Source organism: Photinus pyralis, unplaced genomic scaffold, assembly GCF_008802855.1.
Source record: "Photinus pyralis isolate 1611_PpyrPB1 unplaced genomic scaffold, Ppyr1.3 Ppyr1.4_LG5, whole genome shotgun sequence".
Classification (NCBI taxonomy): domain Eukaryota; kingdom Metazoa; phylum Arthropoda; class Insecta; order Coleoptera; family Lampyridae; genus Photinus; species Photinus pyralis.
The window spans coordinates 28,466,016-28,484,259 of NW_022170596.1; the positions used below are offsets into that span (position 1 = coordinate 28,466,016).

At 34.0% G+C, this 18,244-nt stretch overlaps 2 protein-coding genes across 2 annotated transcripts; both read left to right on the plus strand.

Moving 5' to 3' along the window:
* Positions 1 to 208: 208 nt before the first annotated feature.
* Positions 209 to 4,573, plus strand: LOC116170652. Its single transcript, XM_031487158.1, has one exon. It carries the CDS (start codon positions 209 to 211, stop codon positions 4,571 to 4,573), a length of 4,365 nt encoding a protein of 1,454 aa, XP_031343018.1.
* A 938-nt stretch (positions 4,574 to 5,511) lies between these two features.
* On the plus strand, positions 5,512 to 8,076 carry LOC116172103. Its single transcript, XM_031489245.1, has 6 exons — positions 5,512 to 5,805; positions 5,864 to 6,026; positions 6,857 to 7,058; positions 7,405 to 7,587; positions 7,640 to 7,845; positions 7,897 to 8,076. Exons 1-6 carry the CDS (start codon positions 5,732 to 5,734, stop codon positions 7,930 to 7,932), a joined length of 864 nt encoding a protein of 287 aa, XP_031345105.1. The 5' UTR covers positions 5,512 to 5,731; the 3' UTR covers positions 7,933 to 8,076.
* The last annotated feature ends 10,168 nt before the right edge of the window (positions 8,077 to 18,244 follow it).

The following is an 18,244-nucleotide window of genomic DNA, read 5'->3' on the forward strand; positions in this document are numbered from 1 at the left end:
CTTAACAATATATTCTGTGATTCCGAACATAAAATGCAGAATCAGTAACGTGTGTCCATTTGAAACTTTTTGCAGCAAAATAACAGAAATAAGTATATGATCGTACGATTCTGTCGTGCTCCGCCAATGTTCTGTTTCGGTCAGTTGTTTTGTGCACCGTGACTCCCTCAGCAACGCGCAAGCGCTTTATTATTAGTAGTTTATCATTATGCCTCGGAGAAAGGTTGAGTTGAGTTCTGAGGAAGAAGTGGAGTTAATTAAACTTAGGCGAAAAAAGAGGACTGAAGCAGAACGCCAACGGAGAGAAACTATGCGAACTAGCAAACAAACCTCTCATTCCGAGATTAGATCTAGAGTTCATGACGAGATTCAAGTTAACATACGTAACAGCATTTTGCCGAAACACTGTCAAATGAATTATCGATCAAGACAAAAAGGTTATATTGATACTTCTTTACTTGCAATAGATAATGAGCTCGGTAATGAAATACTCGAACATTATATTGGTGCTATGTCTGTTACCTGTATGCATTGTAGTGCAAAACATTTTCCCTCTGAAAGAGTTGCTAATAAAGGTAATTCATTCAATGAATGTTGTAATCACGGTGAAGTATTATTACAACCTTTACCTGTATTTCCTACAATTTTACAATCATTATTCAACGGTTCTCATCTAAAGTCCAAAAATTTTTTTGAACACATTCGAAGCTATAACAGCTCATTTGCATTTGCATCATTTAATGCTAATCTTGTGCATTTCAATTCGACACGTAAAGGTCCATTTTGTTTTAAAATACAGGGACAAATATATTATCAGATAAATACAGCACTTTACCCATCTTCTAATGAGGCCCCAAGTTATGGTCAGCTTTTTATTGTTGACAGTGATGAGGCAGTAGAATTTCGTTTAAGTTGTAATTCAAAGTGTGATTCAGAAATTGTGAAATTAATTGAGAATGTTATGCGTGAACATAATGTGTACGCTCAGTCATACCAAATGATGGCTGAGGAGCTGGAAAATCAGAGGTCAAATTGCAATATTGTAAATGACGAATCTGAATTACATCTTTTATTTACATTGAAGCCTGGTATGGATAAGAATCGTTACAATTTCCAAAGGGTTAATGAAGTCGCTGCAGTTTTTTCCACAACAGCTGATGGTGATATTCCAGAGTCCTATGTAACAGTAAGAAATAAAAGTGATAAATCTTTACAATATGTTAGTACTATGGATGCTAATGTGGAGCCATGGATTTATCCTTTGTTTTATCCATATGGTACTCGCGGCTGGCATTCGGCAATATCTTGTACTAAGAAAAATAGACGAGTCAGTCGAGCTATGTATACGAAATATAGAATGGCAGTTCGTGATGAATTTAATCCATTCTTAATGGGACGTCGATTATTTCAGCAATGGTTAGTTGATAGTTATGTGAAAATTGAAAAAGATAGAATACAGTTTTGTAAAGACAATCAAAAGAAATTACGGGCGGAATCTTACCAAGGTTTGATAGATCATTTAGAAAAGAGATCTCAACGTAATCACCAAAGTATTGGAAAAATGGTAATTTTACCATCAACATTTCAAGGATCTCCTCGAAATATGTTGCAAAATTATCAAGATGCCATGGCAATTGTACGTAAATATGGCAAACCAGATCTTTTCATTACAATGACTTGTAACCCCAAGTGGAAAGAGATCAGAGAGAATTTGATGGATGGACAAACTGCTGCTGATAGACCTGATGTAGTGGCAAGAGTATTCAATATAAAACACAAAACCTTAATAGATTTAATTGTAAATAAAGGTTTTTTTGGAGCTGTACAAGCGTATGTTTATGTGATTGAGTTTCAAAAACGCGGGTTACCACATATGCACATGTTAGTAAGCTTAAAGCAATCTGAAAAAATAACAACTCCCGAAGTAGTTGATCGATATATAACTGCGGAAATCCCAAAACCTGAAGAACAACCAATATTATACGATATTGTTTCAAGAAATATGATACACGGTCCATGTGGAAATTGGTGTTTAACAGAGCAGAACGCCTGTTCTAAACATTTTCCAAAGCATTTTAATGAACGGACAACTTTAGACGAATACGGTTATCCCAGTTATCGTCGTAGAAATACTGGACTTTCTTTCAAACGCTTTGACGGATATATATTTAATAATCAGTATGTTGTGCCATATAATTCAACTTTGTTAAAATTATTCAATGCTCACATTAATGTTGAAGTGGTGTCCAGTGTAAAATCTGTTAAATATTTATATAAATACATATACAAAGGTCACGATGCTGCAGGAATAACTATTGGCGAAACAAACAATGGAATTATTGATCACGATGAAATTCGTGATTTCATCGAAACGAGGTATGTTGGACCAGTGGAAGCTGCTTGGAGAATTATAGGTATACCTTTACAAGGGAAAAGTCATTCAATTACAAGATTACCAGTGCATTTACCAAATCAACAGAATGTTGTAGTCAGAGATGATTGTGATGAAAATGAAATAAGAAATGCTTTAGAGAAACAAACAATGCTGATTGATTATTTTGCGTTGAATGCGCGAGATTCTCAAGCTTCACAGCATTTATATGGAGACATACCAAGTCATTATGTATTTAAAAAAGATGTTACTGGTGAATATAATTGGCAACGACGTCAGAAACAATTCAGTGTTATTGGACGCATGTACTCTGTAAGCCCCAGTCAAGTTGAACTATTCCATTTACGATTATTATTACTACATAGGAAAGGAGCTAAGAGCTTTGAAGATCTTAAAACAATAAATCGAGAGGTACAAGATTCTTACGTAACAACATGCGTAATATTGGGACTTATTGAAGATGATCATGAATGGAAAAGGGCTATGAATGAGGCTGAAATTTGGATGATGCCAAAACAGTTAAGATGTTTATTTGCTCGTATTTTAATGCACTGCCAACCAGTTCATCCGGAAGAGTTATGGGAAGAATTTAAAGAAGCAATGTCACAAGACTATGAAAGACGTTACGGCAGTATTGAAGGACAACAAAAAGCCTACATTCAAATTAGTTCCATGCTTTCTGCAGAGGGTTATAACATTTCAATGTATCCTTCCATGCAACAAGTAAATGACACTGAATATGCAGATGATGTTTCAAATGATGAACAAGCAATAGAAGCAGCATCACGACAATATGAACATCTGAATGAAAAGCAGAAACAAATTGTTGATATTATTTTGGATCAATGTGATGATGACATAAATGAATCAATTGTTTCTGAACCTCCATGTTTTTATATTGATGGTCCAGGAGGCTCTGGTAAAACATACGTTTATACAACTCTGTACAGTTTACTGAAGAAAAAGAATAAAAATATTTGCACAATGGCGTACACAGGCATAGCAGCAACTTTGCTCCCTAAAGGCAGAACAGTACATAAGACATTTGGTTTACCTGTTCCTTTATTTTGTGATTCAACTACAAGCATCAAGAATAATTCAAAGCAAGCAGAATATCTCAAGGATGTTGATGTTTTTATATGGGACGAAGCTCCGGTAGCACCAAGGTACGCATTAGATGTAATAGATAGAACTTTGAGAGATATTACTGACTGCAATGTGCCTTTTGGTGGGAAAATAATGGTGTTAGGAGGGGATTTTAGACAGCTATTACCCGTCAAAGTAAATGCTACTCGCTCTGAAATTGTGAACTTAAGTATTAAATGTAGTCCCCTTTGGCAATATTTCCGTCAATTTTCCCTAACAGAAAATATGCGAGCTCTACCCAATGAACAAGAATTTTCTAAATTTTTACTTGATGTTGGGGATGGGTATTTAAATGATAAAGATTGTAACTTGGAATTGCCACCAAAATGTATTTATAATTTTGATATCGTTGAAAATACATTTGGTACAATGATCAGAGAAAAACGATTTGCAGATCTAACTAAATCAGCTATTCTTTCAGCAAGAAATGTTGATGTAGAAGAAATTAATAATAAAGTCGTGGAATTACTAGATGTAAGTAATGAAAAAATATATACAAGCATGGATAGTGTTGAAGGTTGTGATAATGGAGATATTAACGAAGGAATTTTACCTGAATATTTAAATACGTTAAACCCACCTAATTTTTCTCCTCACGAACTAAAATTAAGGAAAAATTGTATTGTGATGCTGATAAGGAATCTCAACGTCAACGAAGGATTATGTAATGGCACGAGGCTATCAGTTTTAGAGTTGGGAGACAATGTCATAAAGTGTAAGATATTCACAGGAGATAAATCTGGAGATATTGTTTTTATACATCGTATAACATTATATTGTGAAAATGTGTACCCCTTTACTTTTAAAAGAAGACAATTTCCTATTAAGATAGCCTTTGCTATGACTATAAACAAATCACAAGGTCAAACATTTGATCAAATAGGGATTGATCTTAGAAAAGATGTATTTACTCATGGTCAATTATATGTTGCTCTCTCTAGAGTTCGGTCTTGGGAAAGTTTAAAGATTTATTTAGGAAGTCAGCGAAAAAGTAATGTGGTTAAAAATTATGTTTTTAAAGAATTATATAAATAAAAATTGCATTGCAATTTGTAGGAATGATGAATGAAAAATTCTATTGAGAGCTAAAGTAAATATGAAAAAATAATTGTAAGCAATTTGTAGACATAAAGAAAACTAAGAAAAATATACAGGGTGGTGACTGGCGTAACGCATCATAGGGATTTCAATGTAAAATTCATAACATGCGATTATTGGTTCCCCAAATTATTTTAGAGAAAAAATGTATTAAAGATTTTTGTAGAAAAACATTTTTTGCGCCAATCAACCGTATTAGTTTTCAATTTTTTTCATATATAGACGGAAAATTGGAAAAATAAAACCCGCATCTTTTTCAATAAATATTATTATGGTTGGTGTTTCTTGTGAGAACTCAGGTCTAGCCTGGTTAACTAATCGCACGGATTAAAATCAAGTAACGATTAGTGTCTGTGTCTGGTGAAGTTATGTAGGGTTCTAAAGAAAAATAAAAAATAAAATAAATATATTATTATATTGTTATTATTATTATTATTATTATTATTATTATTATTGGTTACAGTCTTGGTGTTAATGGTGACTTATTCGAACATTTATTGTAAATTGTTATATTAGGGAACCGTTTTTAGTAACTTGGTCTTTCTTTATGCTGAATTCGCTGTTCTAATCTAAACTTCTAAACTTTTTGATAGAATTTGATTTGTTTTATAGCAGACATTCCATGGCATGACGGATATTGGCGTAGTTTTTGTATTATACAATTCCATGGTATCACAGATTATTGAAAAAGATGGGGGTTTTATTTTCCAATTTTCCGTCTTTATTATTCAAAAAATTGAAAAGTAATACGATTGATTGACGTAAAAAAAAATTTTCTACAAAAACCTTAATACAGTTTTGCTCTAAAATAATTTGGGGAGCCAATTATCGCATGTTATGAATTTTACATTGAAATCCCTATGATGCGTTACGCAAGTCACCACCCTGTATATGAATTGAAAAATATGATTAGATAACTTTTGATATAAAAGGTACAAAAATGAATTTGAATCTTCATCGACTAGGTAGCACCTACTTACAAATTTATACAAGATGTTATTAAAACTTGAAACAAATGTTAAACTACAATTTTTTTCAAATAATATTTAACACTATCTATGTATTAATAAATTTCAGAAAACGAGACTCAGGAAAATGGCTGAGTCAACAGCCATCCCCATGACAACAAATGAGGAGATTGACGCAGTAGATGTGGGTGATAATACAATGTAAGTACAACGTACATAGACGACATACAGAATATCTTTTACCTATTGAATTTTACAGGGAAATAATAGCCTATGTGGATTCCATTGAGGGAATAAAATATGTGAGCAAAAATAAAGCTCTTTTGAAGTTTATTATAAACAATGGCACTGGCAGAAGAATAAGAGTCTTAGCGTGGGAAGAGAATGCGAAAAGTTATGAAAATAAACTTTCGATCCACCAGGTAAATTTATAAATTATATGCATACAAATGATAAGCAACTATCTTGTTTGAAATGCGCTGTGGAAGTGATATTGTCGAATTATAATTTATATGAAATGTTGAGATAGAACAAATAACCAGCCTACCGCAGTTTAATTTTTGATCACCTGTTCACAGTAGAAATAACATTATCAGTAAGAACGCCTATATATAATCGCATTTTTGATTGTTGATGCCCCAAATCTGAATCAAATATGGCATCTTTTTGAGTGTCCTTTATGCACACGTACTAGATGGCACTATGAACTATTGCAGAAGACTAATACAACTTTTATGTGTAATTTTCATAAAATTAGTTAGGTAGGTATGGACTCGGGTATGGACTAAAACAAAATTTCGAGGTCTTTGTCAATAAAGGTAGGTGCTGTACTATACAAAACCCACAGCTTGCTCTTCTCTTAAATAATTTGCAGTTTTCAATAAAAATCCAAATACGAAAGCACATTTTACTTTACCAGACAGTCAAAGTTACAAATTAAAATTGACAAATTCAATAAATCAAAATTGGTGCTCGCTATCTTTACTAAATGTTATTTCTACTGTTTCCTTTTACGTATAACAATGCTTGTTTGTCTGGAAACCCTCATTTTACTGGGCAATTGATTGCTCTTCTTTACCCATTGTGTTCAATTACCTACCTGATCAAGTGGGTTGTGATAGTAGGTATGTGTGCTTCATGCTATATTATGGGAATGAGAGACAAACCTAGGTGATTATGTTCATTATTGAATTTCAATATTTTTTAATCAATTTTTCCAGAATTTAGTGTTTAAATTACAAATCATTTTTAGATTATACACATCCAACGTGGACTCTTTCTTCGGGTCAATCCAAACTACTTCCGTAAAGAGGAAAACTTGATTCCGTTTGAGATTTCATTGACTAAGAATTCAAAAGTTGACTTCTTAGGAAAATATGCAACAGAAGCACGTGAAATGTGTAAAGTTGTCTCAACCACAATCAAAGATTGTGCTTCTATTGAAGGGAAATTGAGTAAGTAAAACTCACAACTGTTATAATAGGTATTCGCCTCAACCCTATTCGTAAGATGAAGATGATTTATTTTATTAAACTGTATTTTGCAGGAATGCAATTTAAATGTTTAAAATTGTACTTTTTTTTAAATTGTTTGAATACTTCTAAGAGCAAAATCTGATTGTAAATTGTGGCATGTAGCTACAATAAAATATTAATTTTGAACAATATACCAGTTTGGCTTATTTATGAAAATTAGAGACAAAAATATGTAGGTATGTTAAGCACAAAATATTTCAATTCAATATGAAAAGTGAACTTCAACAATATTGTGTTCTGATTAAAAGATTTTTGTCTTTCCTAGGTCTAGATGCGTATATTAAAGTGACTTTTGAACCAGAAACCACAAGCCACAGCTCATATGGCAGTGGTGCCATCATGGAAGGCATATACAAACTAAGGGTCCGCATAAGTCACTTCCATCAAAATCCGGCCTTAGTTGAAGGGGCCCATATAAGATTGATTGGGGAAATAAAAAAAGATAGATGTAAAACTTTAACTTAATATTGAAAAGAGAATTCATTACAAAATTATTGCAGATGATTCGATATATCTACAAGTTGCGGATAATAATGACATTACGGTTATTGACGACAAAGTTCTCTCCAAAGAAACATTGCGTGGTGGAATCCACACACCGCGAAAAAGGCCACTGCAAGATGCTAACGACAACGGTGAAGAAATAGTAGAAAAATCACCTCGAATGAATTTGAATGATGGTGCCTTTAATACAAGTCTTTCACAGGTACAAAAGTTACAGTTACAAAATTATCATATTTCAACACTCATTTTTTAGGGATCTTTTGACTTTGAAAACGAATTCCAAAATTAAGTCAGATTGCGATCTTGAAGAATTTGAAGATGAATATGCACAGTCAGTTTTCTTATTGTTTCAGAATATATTTTTATTTTTCAACCTAAATTTGAATGTTATCTATTTCATTTTTGCTAATAAATTTTGACAAATGTTTTAAATTTTATTGTATTTCATTGTAACATTTTTTAAAAGTATAATAATAACATTTTTTTCTTATTGTTACAAAGCAAACAATCCAGATTGGGGTATATTCCAAACCGTATATTAACAAGTTTTGAAAATCTTAATGATGTAATTCACAATAAACGGCAAAAAGGTAACAACTTTGAAAAATCAAACTACTTTTGATTTTAGACTTTCACAAGTACAATTATCAAAAAAAAGGTGCATATTGCTGTTCAAGATTTTTTAATACAACTTTAGGTCAATTTATCTCAAAACAGAATTTTTGGACTTGGACCATGCTATGGCTCATATTACTATTATAAAAATAAAAGTTCTTTAAAGGTATTTATCTACATATTAACGTCCCCTTAATTGATCAAATGTGTTGTATACCTTCGGAACTATTCTAATTATTTTGTTTTGCGATTCAAGTGAGCGCGCATAGCGCGCGAAATGATCTAGTATGTATGGAGAAAAAGTTAATGGTTTCGTGCGCTTTAATTATATAGGTCCAATTAGATTAGACACTAAAGCAATGGGGTCAATTTTTCTTTCTTTGTTTTGAACGTATTGCATACAACATACCGAATTTACATTAAAACTGTATCCTTCCTGCAGCGATTTCAACATAATAGTATGACATAGATTTTTTTGTATAACGGTAACCAGATTATCGTAATAATGTTTCTTTGTTATGCTGCACACTGACGAGCAGAATTAGTTTAATCTAATCTGAGATATAGAAGTAATAGTCATGAAAAATTATAAAGTCACCGTGGCATAATTCGGTTCTGTCTTTGATTACAATCGTTAATCAAATGTATTTTAGGGTAACAATCCCTACATTTGATCCTAAATGTTATTCACAGTGGGGTATGTTTCTCAGCACGACAATATGACATAAGCTTCACAACATTAGGTGCGAAACGCGCCCTTAACTATCTATTACAAAGGCAAAGCCACTATTTTATTCTCATGGTCGGACAACAATGGCCAAATTCTTTTTGACCTAAAATCTCTTACAATCCCCGACTGCCCTTTTTCTGGTTGCAGTTGCCCACAATTGAATTAAATTTAGGGTACCACACCCCCAATTGTGTAAAATATGTGCCCACGGGGAGTATTTGAAAAGACAGAAACTATTTCTCTTAATTAAACTTGATTGCTAATTTTAATTACATTAAGACGCGCGTTCAAAGCTCACCTGCGCGATTTATGAATTCCAAGGAAAATCACGAAGTACAGTTATTTTCCAGTGCAGCTAATAATTTCAAGTTGTACGTTTAAGGAATACAGGAGTGTCTGCAAGTTAATAACTAGTTCACTTTGAGTGAATGTGTAGGTATCTTCGTTTGAACGCAGACGCTTTGTTTAAATAACAATGCTATTTTAAACGTATGGCCGAAGAATTCGTGGCCCGTCCGAAATTACAAAATAACGTTCGTAGTGCTTCTTTAAAATTAATCCATTGTTGTTTAAAGGTCACGCCGCTATAGAAATTTGTTAATGTAATTTCGAATTTTATGTTTAGCACGGTCCTAACGTGTCCGCTATAAAAGTTTAAAAACGAACGCGCAAAGCCTTAAGTGAAGCAAAAGAGATTTATAGACTCGACTTGCAGCATCCTCGAAATTAAATAAGACTTTTTGTTTAAAGTAAATACGGTATAAATCAATCTCCTACGAAAGTGCTTTTCTTTACCTGTTGATGTGTGAAATAAATTACTTGTTTAGGAAAAATCATGATTTACAATTATGTGGGCAATCTAAAATAAAAGTAGACGAGCCGCTACTTTTAGTTTTAGTTTATTTTTAGAACTACTCAATATACTTAGGCTGTAAATTAACATTTTGTTGTGATTGCACGCCTAATAGTGATATAGCAGTGTCAAATATTAATAATAGCCTAGGCACTTTAAGTTGAAGAATAGAAAAAATTAATTAATAGCTGATTTTTGGTGAGGTGTTAGTATATGATAAGGTTACTAATTTCTGAAACTTCCCCTCACTTCCTCAACTTGCTTTACTCAGTAGAACGACAGGAAGGGCCTAGTGTCTTTAAAATTTTAGTTAATTTTTAGCAGGATTTTTAGCCATTTCTCAACAACAAATACATGATACGCATAAGTTCTGTTTATTGGGCTCCAATTATTTTTGGAGTATACTAATACTCACATAGTAACTTCTTCTTGGAGTCCACAATCCTACGATTGGTTGGATGCAGTCCTCCAACCTTTCCTATTCTGCGCTAATCTTTTCACTTCTACATAACTACCCTTGCCTACGTCCCTTCCAAGCCTCTGTCGTCCTACCCCTCTCTTGCACTCTGCCCTACCTTCTATAGCTAGCTGTACTAATCCTCCGTGTCTGAGCACGTGCCCTGTCATTCTGTCTCGTCTTCTCCGTACGGTTTTTCCATATTTCCCTGTAACTCTCTGATGGAGTTACCGCACATTGCCCGAAAACGAATCAATTTTTACGACATAGTTGTAGTGATGATGATTAACTTCACAGTAAATAAAACTCCGGGAACTGTGCATTAAAACTTATTTTCTACAAAATTGAAAGTTACGTAAGCAAGATAGTCGGAAAAGTATCTTTTACTTTATTACCATCATACCAGCTTATGTTAGTTATCATTTGACGTAGGTAAATAAAATGTCTTATGTTTTTGTCTTGGTTGAACTTCGCTATTCTTAAATTCCACTACAGCAAGAGTTGGTCATATGCTTTTGTAAAATAACGTAAAATCAGTTCATCGGTCAAAATTGCAAGCAAGCATTAACTTGATATTTATTTGCTGGTGACCTGTACAACTATTCATAACTTCCGAAACAGATACTATAAGGGTACTGCAGACTTAATTCACAATCTATTTGACTGTTTAGATGTTATATTACCCCAATGTATTACTTGACAAACGTCTCACTGATGTGTTGTATCGCATAAACTATCAGCATACCTTAGAAATATTTGGCAAGGTCGTGTATTATTAACGCTTTTTATAGCGAAAACACTATAGAAAACTTGTCTGTAAAAACTCCTTGACGCAAGAACATAGACTCCTGAGTTGTAGTTTTCGGTTTTGTTCGGATCTATTTCACTGTGCTGAACAATTCTTATTGCAGTCCTTTTTCTCCTAATGTTTTCCTTCTGAATCACGCCTCCCTTTTTTTAGAGATTGTGATCCTGCCTGTGAAATAACCACTTTCCTTGTAAACTGTAATGTAATTTTTTCTATTTCGGTGTTACAATGGGTTTTTTGTACAACTGTTTTCGGCAAACAGACTTCCATTGTAACATTGTTTTTGGAATGTTTTTGGTAACTTTTCATTTATAGGTTGGCAGTTCGTCAACTCAAATTATTAGATGTCAAATCAGATTGCGTAAAATTTATGTGTAGGTATTCATCTGATTTTTGGTACACATACACCAAGAACTTAATACATTCCAAATCCAGTTTTCGGGTACGTGACGCTAATAAGCCCCCCCAGGTATGATCATGAAATTGATAGAAATGGATAGAGGACACCTTAATAACACTTTAATAACACGTTTAGAATAAAAATAAAAATTTGCGGAAGAGGGCCTAAATTTTCCACAATCTTAATTAAAATTTCACTTTATTATCTGGAAATCTGGTGTTATTTTACGTATATTTTGTCATTCTTAAGTTGACGAAACTGAAAAATTTTACGTCACAGCTTTCTTTTTCCACTTATAAACAAAGGTGGCAGCAAATTTTTGTAGGAAGTTGTATGTTAACTTCTTCGTCTACTAAAATGAAATATGCTGGATTTAACGTGTATATTAACAGAATGTAATAAAAGTAGTACAACAGGTATAATATACAATACAATTTTAGGTTTTCTTCGACTTAAACACCAAATAAGCGACATTTCCATGGTACATTTTAATACCACCACTTTTTGAAGCGTATATAGTCTAAAATTGAATGCATTAGGGAAGAAGAATGTTGCATGTGGCAAAAATTGATTTCTCTGTATCGATCACCGAGAGGGAAAACCCGGGCACTTTCTGCATGTTTCATATACCAATTGGTCCGTATCGACTACTGATTAACTTGTAACGCCTTTTTCGCATGAATCGTCGCTTAGCATCCACCGCCTAATACGGTCGAAAGGGGAAGGAACATCTCTCGCATTTTACATGGATCACCGCTACGTTAGCGATCACCGATTAACTTGGAACGTCTTTTTCGAATCAATCGCCTGTCGTATTACAATCGGTCGCATTGTAACACTTGTCTTTCAATATACTGTTCCAGTCAAGTAACTATATCAACAATCACGCATATTATTTATATCGCATTTTGGTATTTTATAATTGCAAAGGAAATATCCGCAACGAGAAATGCCGGTTATCCAAAATGTAACACGATCAAGAAAGTCCGTCCTCTTGTTTAAAGACAAGCCAGGCCTATTCTATATATTTGTCTATGCAATTTTTATTAGAGATGGCACGCGTCATGTTGCTTATTGAAACATTCTCAAAACTCTAGAAACCAGGGAAACCTTCGAATATATCCCAATGAAGTAAGAGTTATGTCATAAAACAAAGGAAATATCTTGCACAACTTCGCTTTGTATCCCATTGTGCAAGCTAAATGAACATTACCTACTAACGATTAGAGGTGAACGGAATGAATATAATTATATCATGTAATCTAAACAATGGACTTGTAAAAATTACTTTTAGATCGTGGCTATTTTTCTAATAGGATTTGAGAAGAACATCGCTGGCTGCTGTAACAGTAATTGAATTGGTTACAATGAGATTTAAACAGTAAAACTAATCGATTAAACTTAAACAAATTAGCTGTGGTGCTTTTTCTTTCCCAGTTTGCCTTATAATTACTTTTCTTTGAATTTCTATTCATAATTTAGTGTTACTCTTCGATTTTTTTTAATCACTCCCACGTGCGTCAAATACGCAATTATAATTAAATAAACGGTAAGTTGTTACAAATTCCTGACAGAAAGGTTAAGAATAACATAATTCGCTGGCACATATAAGAATGACTTCATTTTGTTTAGCTAATAACACGGCACACTGTTTTATGTTCTTGTTTTACCTACGTATTTTTTATATTTCATGCAAATATAACCGCAGATACATTTACAGAAATTACTGTAAAAAATTGTATATTTGTTGAAGCATAACATATACGAACGTTATCTCTTTCAGTAATCTGTAAGACAGAAATGCAGATAATATGAAAATCGAAGGTGTAACACTGAAAGGAATGAGTCGCGTTGGATACCTGAAGTACCTACCTGCTCTTTAGTCAAATATTTACCGGGCCCAACCGACTGGTTGTAATAGGAATCTTAAACACTTGTTCGACTGTCACTGACATTTATTATGCCAGACTTCCATACGTAATAAACAACGTAATGTGAAATGTAAAACAATATAAGGACTACTAAATTATAATTTTAGATTTGTGGACTTTTTATTGGATATCATCAGTGGGAGTTTTACTTTTAAATTTTACCTTTTCAACTAGCCCGCTGTGCTAGTCACAAAATTAAATTTAATTTATCGTCCCTTTTTGTCTTTTAAAACAGCTTTTGACATTTTTTATTGTCTAATGCGTATTTATTTATAATAACGAGTACAAAAAGGAAAACTCACGTGTTGTGCAATAGATATAATGTATGAGATCCGCTGTTTACTATACAAATAATCTTTTCAAGAATTTCGGTCTATTGTTATAAGTACTTACCCAAACATCTGAAGAATGATGGCTTGGTATGGGGGAACGATTTAACATATTAAACTGTGCCTAATTAAAATATAACTCTACGAGGCACTTTATGAAAATTATTATTCCAAATGAATGTTAATAGTTATAAAAGTTGTTTATTTTTTAAACTTATGACAACATCAATTTGTCAAATGCACGGTTTGGTTAAACCGACCATTTATAACCCTTATATTACCCATAATAATTTCCTTAATTAAGTGACTAATTAATTTCTCTATTTATTAGTTTAGGTATCAATTATGAATTCAAGATTGTAATTGACCATTATCGTTGATTTCCACCTTGTTAGTCGTTAAGTTTTGTTTATATTGCGTTTCCCATTAACAAGAAGCGCTAGTTTTGACTAGGATCTAAATTTGGATGAATTTTTGTTTCATTTCGAAGGTGGATTGAAGGCGGCGAGCTTGAAATCTCATTATGGTTCGTTTTGATTAAAGTAACTGATCTAGTAAACCTTGTACGTGCTTCGTGAAGCGTGTACATTCTCGTAACCTTTGTTAATACGCATCCCGATGCTTCATCTTGTAGTCTGCAAGTATTTTTGAGATATTTTGGAGCGAGTGGTATTATTTTCGGGTTTCGTAACTGCAACTCCTTCGTGTAACTTTTATTACTAATTACCTGAACAAAACTCTCACGTTTCTATCCGATAATGTCCTTGTATCTGTAGATTTATGACAATCAATTAATTTGACTTATTAATTACCTTCCTCGTCCAACAATTGGAGCGGGTTCTCAGGTTGACTAATTGTTAGGAAATTATATTTTGCTTTACTTAATTGATTATAAGTAGCCGAAAGAGTTTGTGTTGTACCTATGGTTGTACTTAAGAAATCACTTGCGGCGCGCTGATTCGAGTTAATTTATCTCGTTAGATGTTCTGCGTCTGAGCCGGTTTTATTGCATTCCACCCTTATAAATGAATAGGTAATTATTTTACAGAATAATTATTAACCAAATCAGCTAGTGCAATGTGTTCACTTCACAATCGCGTTGAAGGACGCATCCCTTACTATTTTTAGCTAAATGGGCCTTCCGTACCATTTACAGCGTATGCGAAAAGTAACGTCATAACGTCTTCTAAATATTTTAGAATGCGAAGTCAATCCAGTTAGATGTGTGCCACAATGATCTAGTGGCAAGGATACTACACTTGCATCCGGGCGACTCGAGTTCTATTCTTTGGTGCGAAAAATTTCTTTTCACGAAAATACGTACCCAATTCAACCGATTTGGATATTGGGTTATTTGTAGGTTCAAGGTTTTTTTAAAAAGCAAACTTATACAAAAATGCATCTGACCTGCGCAGTGTGTGGTATGGAGAGGCCCATTTAGATAATAATTTTGTTTTTCAAATATTATTTGATCTAGTTGCACTTGATTAATACCGTAAACTGAGGATTATTTTATTAAGGTTTTGGACGTACATACCTATTTCATCATATCATTCGATTTTTATATTTTCTTATACGGAATAGGCAAGCAGTCAGCATTTATCGATATTTGCAACATACCTATGGATGGAACACTGACAAATATTATTTCCATCTAATTTCAATTATTTTGACCGGTGTCAGTAGCAACAGTTTATTATAGCTCTTAGTAAAATTTGAAGCGTCTAGCTATTGTAATTGCTGAGATCTCAGCCGGACAGCCAGCCAACCAGCCGGCCATAACGAATACAATACCGTATTTTTTTTTCAAAAATGCGCTAAAATACGAGAGGACTCTTAAGCATTCTTCGTTTTGATGATTCGTACAGTTTACGGCATTGGAATTTAAGCATCGTGATTTGACGTTTTGAATACAGAGGTTTTCGAATCTACACCAACGTCGTTTGTAAAGTAAATAAAATGGTTGTTATACAGCTGGACCAATACCATTTTTGGAAGTATCAAGTACACTGAAGATTCTTCATCATAACCATAGTTAAGAAGGAGATCGTTCAATCTTGGTTCATCTTACCTGAGCTGGAAAAGATTCCACCCTCAGAGACCCATTTATTTCAGGAAAAGCAATTTTCTCTTTTTTTAAATCAAAATGGGAATGCGCAAACAATTTTTCTCCACCGGAAAGATCAAGAGATCCGTCTTCTTTCGTTAGCCAGGCGAAAGTGTCCTTGGGACCTTTTGTACGGAAGAGGCCAAGTAAACAAAACCCTTTGGTACCTCAAGAGCGTTGGGACGCTCTTAGAAGCAGTCCAGTGGAAGATTCCCGAAAGCGCCCACTTCCGGTTACTGGGGGAATAGAGTAAAACGATAGTGACCCCCAGTTCAAAGGGGGGGGGGCAGTTGGGAGATTTTCTGTAACAGGGGTAACTCCTAGGTGCCTCAACACACGTGAAGGTGATCGTCAGCGGCGATCAGATCCATCCAAGATAAATATACCTCAGGCTTACCATCACATTCCAATAAAGTAGAGCCATCAAAGATTCCTTCGTGTGTCTCACAAGGGAGAGATACAAAAGACTCGAGGGTAAGCACCTGGATGGTGGAGCTACTTCGTCGTTACGGCCTGCGTATAATAGTGTACTTCGACGATCCAACTGTACTACAGAAACAGTCCTATTTGGCGGTTAGCCTTTTTCAGAGATTAGGATGGAAGGTGAACCTGCAACGCCAGTATTAGACCCAAACAAATGTCTGCAATTCCTAGGCATAATTTGGGGCCTACAATAAGGAACCATCTCATTACCTCGCGCCAAGGTACTCAGGTTAGAGGCATTCTGAACAAAATCCTAAGATCAAACTCATGGAGCTGGCAGATTGCCACTTCGATTTTAGAGCAGTTGAGTTTTGCTGCTTTAGTGACCAGAAAAATTCTGTAGCTGGCACGCAGCTATCAGATTCGACTAGTGCCATATTATCTACCCAGAATGTAGAATTGCATTGCGGAGAGACTGTCCAGGAACCAGAATCCTGTGGAATGGCATCTGGAGCCTTCAGCGACGAAGTGGATCTTCGAAAGATCGGCGTTCGCCTCCAAGCGATCGAAGGTACCCGCCAGATATGTGCCGATAAAAACCAACGACGAGGAAGCCCTTTTTTTCAACTCATTCAGCTTTCATCTAATCATCTAATCACCTAAAACATTCATAGGGGATATTGTTCCTAGATGGGAAAACACCTTCTGGAGAAGCGACCTAAAGGATAGTCCCCGCAGTACCACTTTCAGTGAGGAATTTGAGCGAAACCCTTGTCGATCTAACGACGGGGCTACCACCTCAAAATATATAGGACCTAAATTTAGAGCTGTGGAAAAGAAGTTCAAATGAATTCTCGCGCTTTACATAGCAACGCTTATCACTTAATCTACATCAATCTTTTAACGGATTTTGGTTCACAAAAAAACTAAATCATTAATATTCACGTCCAGCTCATTATGAGAAACAATATATAATGATTACAGTGAAGGCGATTAATAATAGAAAACTAACAATTGCATAAAAAAATAATTGTAGAAGCACCATCCTATTAAATATTAATATTCCTTCGAACAGGTTTCTTAATTACCGAGTCCTATTTAAAAATAAATTTTGTTTAATTATGTGCCTAGTTTAGAGTAGAGGCTGGATAACTACAGAAAATTGAAGTTGTGCTTTCCGTTGCTGCTAAAAGTGTTTGCTGATGAATAATTATTATCTCTAATAGCTAAATTTTTGACAGCTCTTAATTAACCTGTCCAAAAAACGTATCCGTCAATAGAAGAGGTGCTCTAAACTAAATTAATATACATATACAAAATGGTATTGCATTTTAACATTTTAAATATCGGGCGTTAGATACCATCATAAGTTTTTCGAGTTCCCGAGATTGGAAATGTTTGTTATACAAGACCATACACCAACCATTCACTTACTAGGTATTTGTGAATTAAGAGAATGCCAATTCTGTACAGTCTAATGACTTGAATAGTTAATCAACTGTTAGAAAATTAAGTTTTAGTGCGAACTAATTAGTGTACTATTGAAATTAGGCAATATGTACGAGTAGATTCCATTATATTGATTCTTCTGTAGAGACTTCATTCAAGCTAAATCAAAGGCTAATTTTGCACCTTGTGGTTGCAGTTAGGAATTAATGAAGTCTAATTATAAAATGTGACGCAGCCATTTTTATTAATGATTAAATCATGAAATTTGTACTAACTTATAACACCTAAGCAAACAATACCCATTTTCGAATGTCGGTTGACCGTGTTTCTTAAACGTATGAAGTTTTTAATTCATTACGTTATATTCAATAAATATTGTATCGATTGTGTGCGAATTGTCAGTATTGACTGCAATTTCTACGAAACTTTCAGAACTTTTTTTATTTCATCAATCGTTTCAAAGATATAGCCATAATGTCGAAACAGGATTTCTAGCTCA

What these genes read in the sequence shown, in the direction of transcription:
- LOC116170652 (XM_031487158.1), top strand. Translation starts at nt 209, where the DNA reads ATGCCTCGGAGAAAGGTTGAGTTGAGTTCTGAGGAAGAAGTGGAGTTA.
- LOC116172103 (XM_031489245.1), top strand. Translation starts at nt 5,732, where the DNA reads ATGGCTGAGTCAACAGCCATCCCCATGACAACAAATGAGGAGATTGAC. An exon ending in GATGTGGGTGATAATACAAT is followed by an intron (nt 5,806 to 5,863) that starts GTAAGTACAACG and finishes TGAATTTTACAG; the next exon opens with GGAAATAATAGCCTATGTGG. An exon ending in TTAATACAAGTCTTTCACAG is followed by an intron (nt 7,846 to 7,896) that starts GTACAAAAGTTA and finishes CTCATTTTTTAG; the next exon opens with GGATCTTTTGACTTTGAAAA.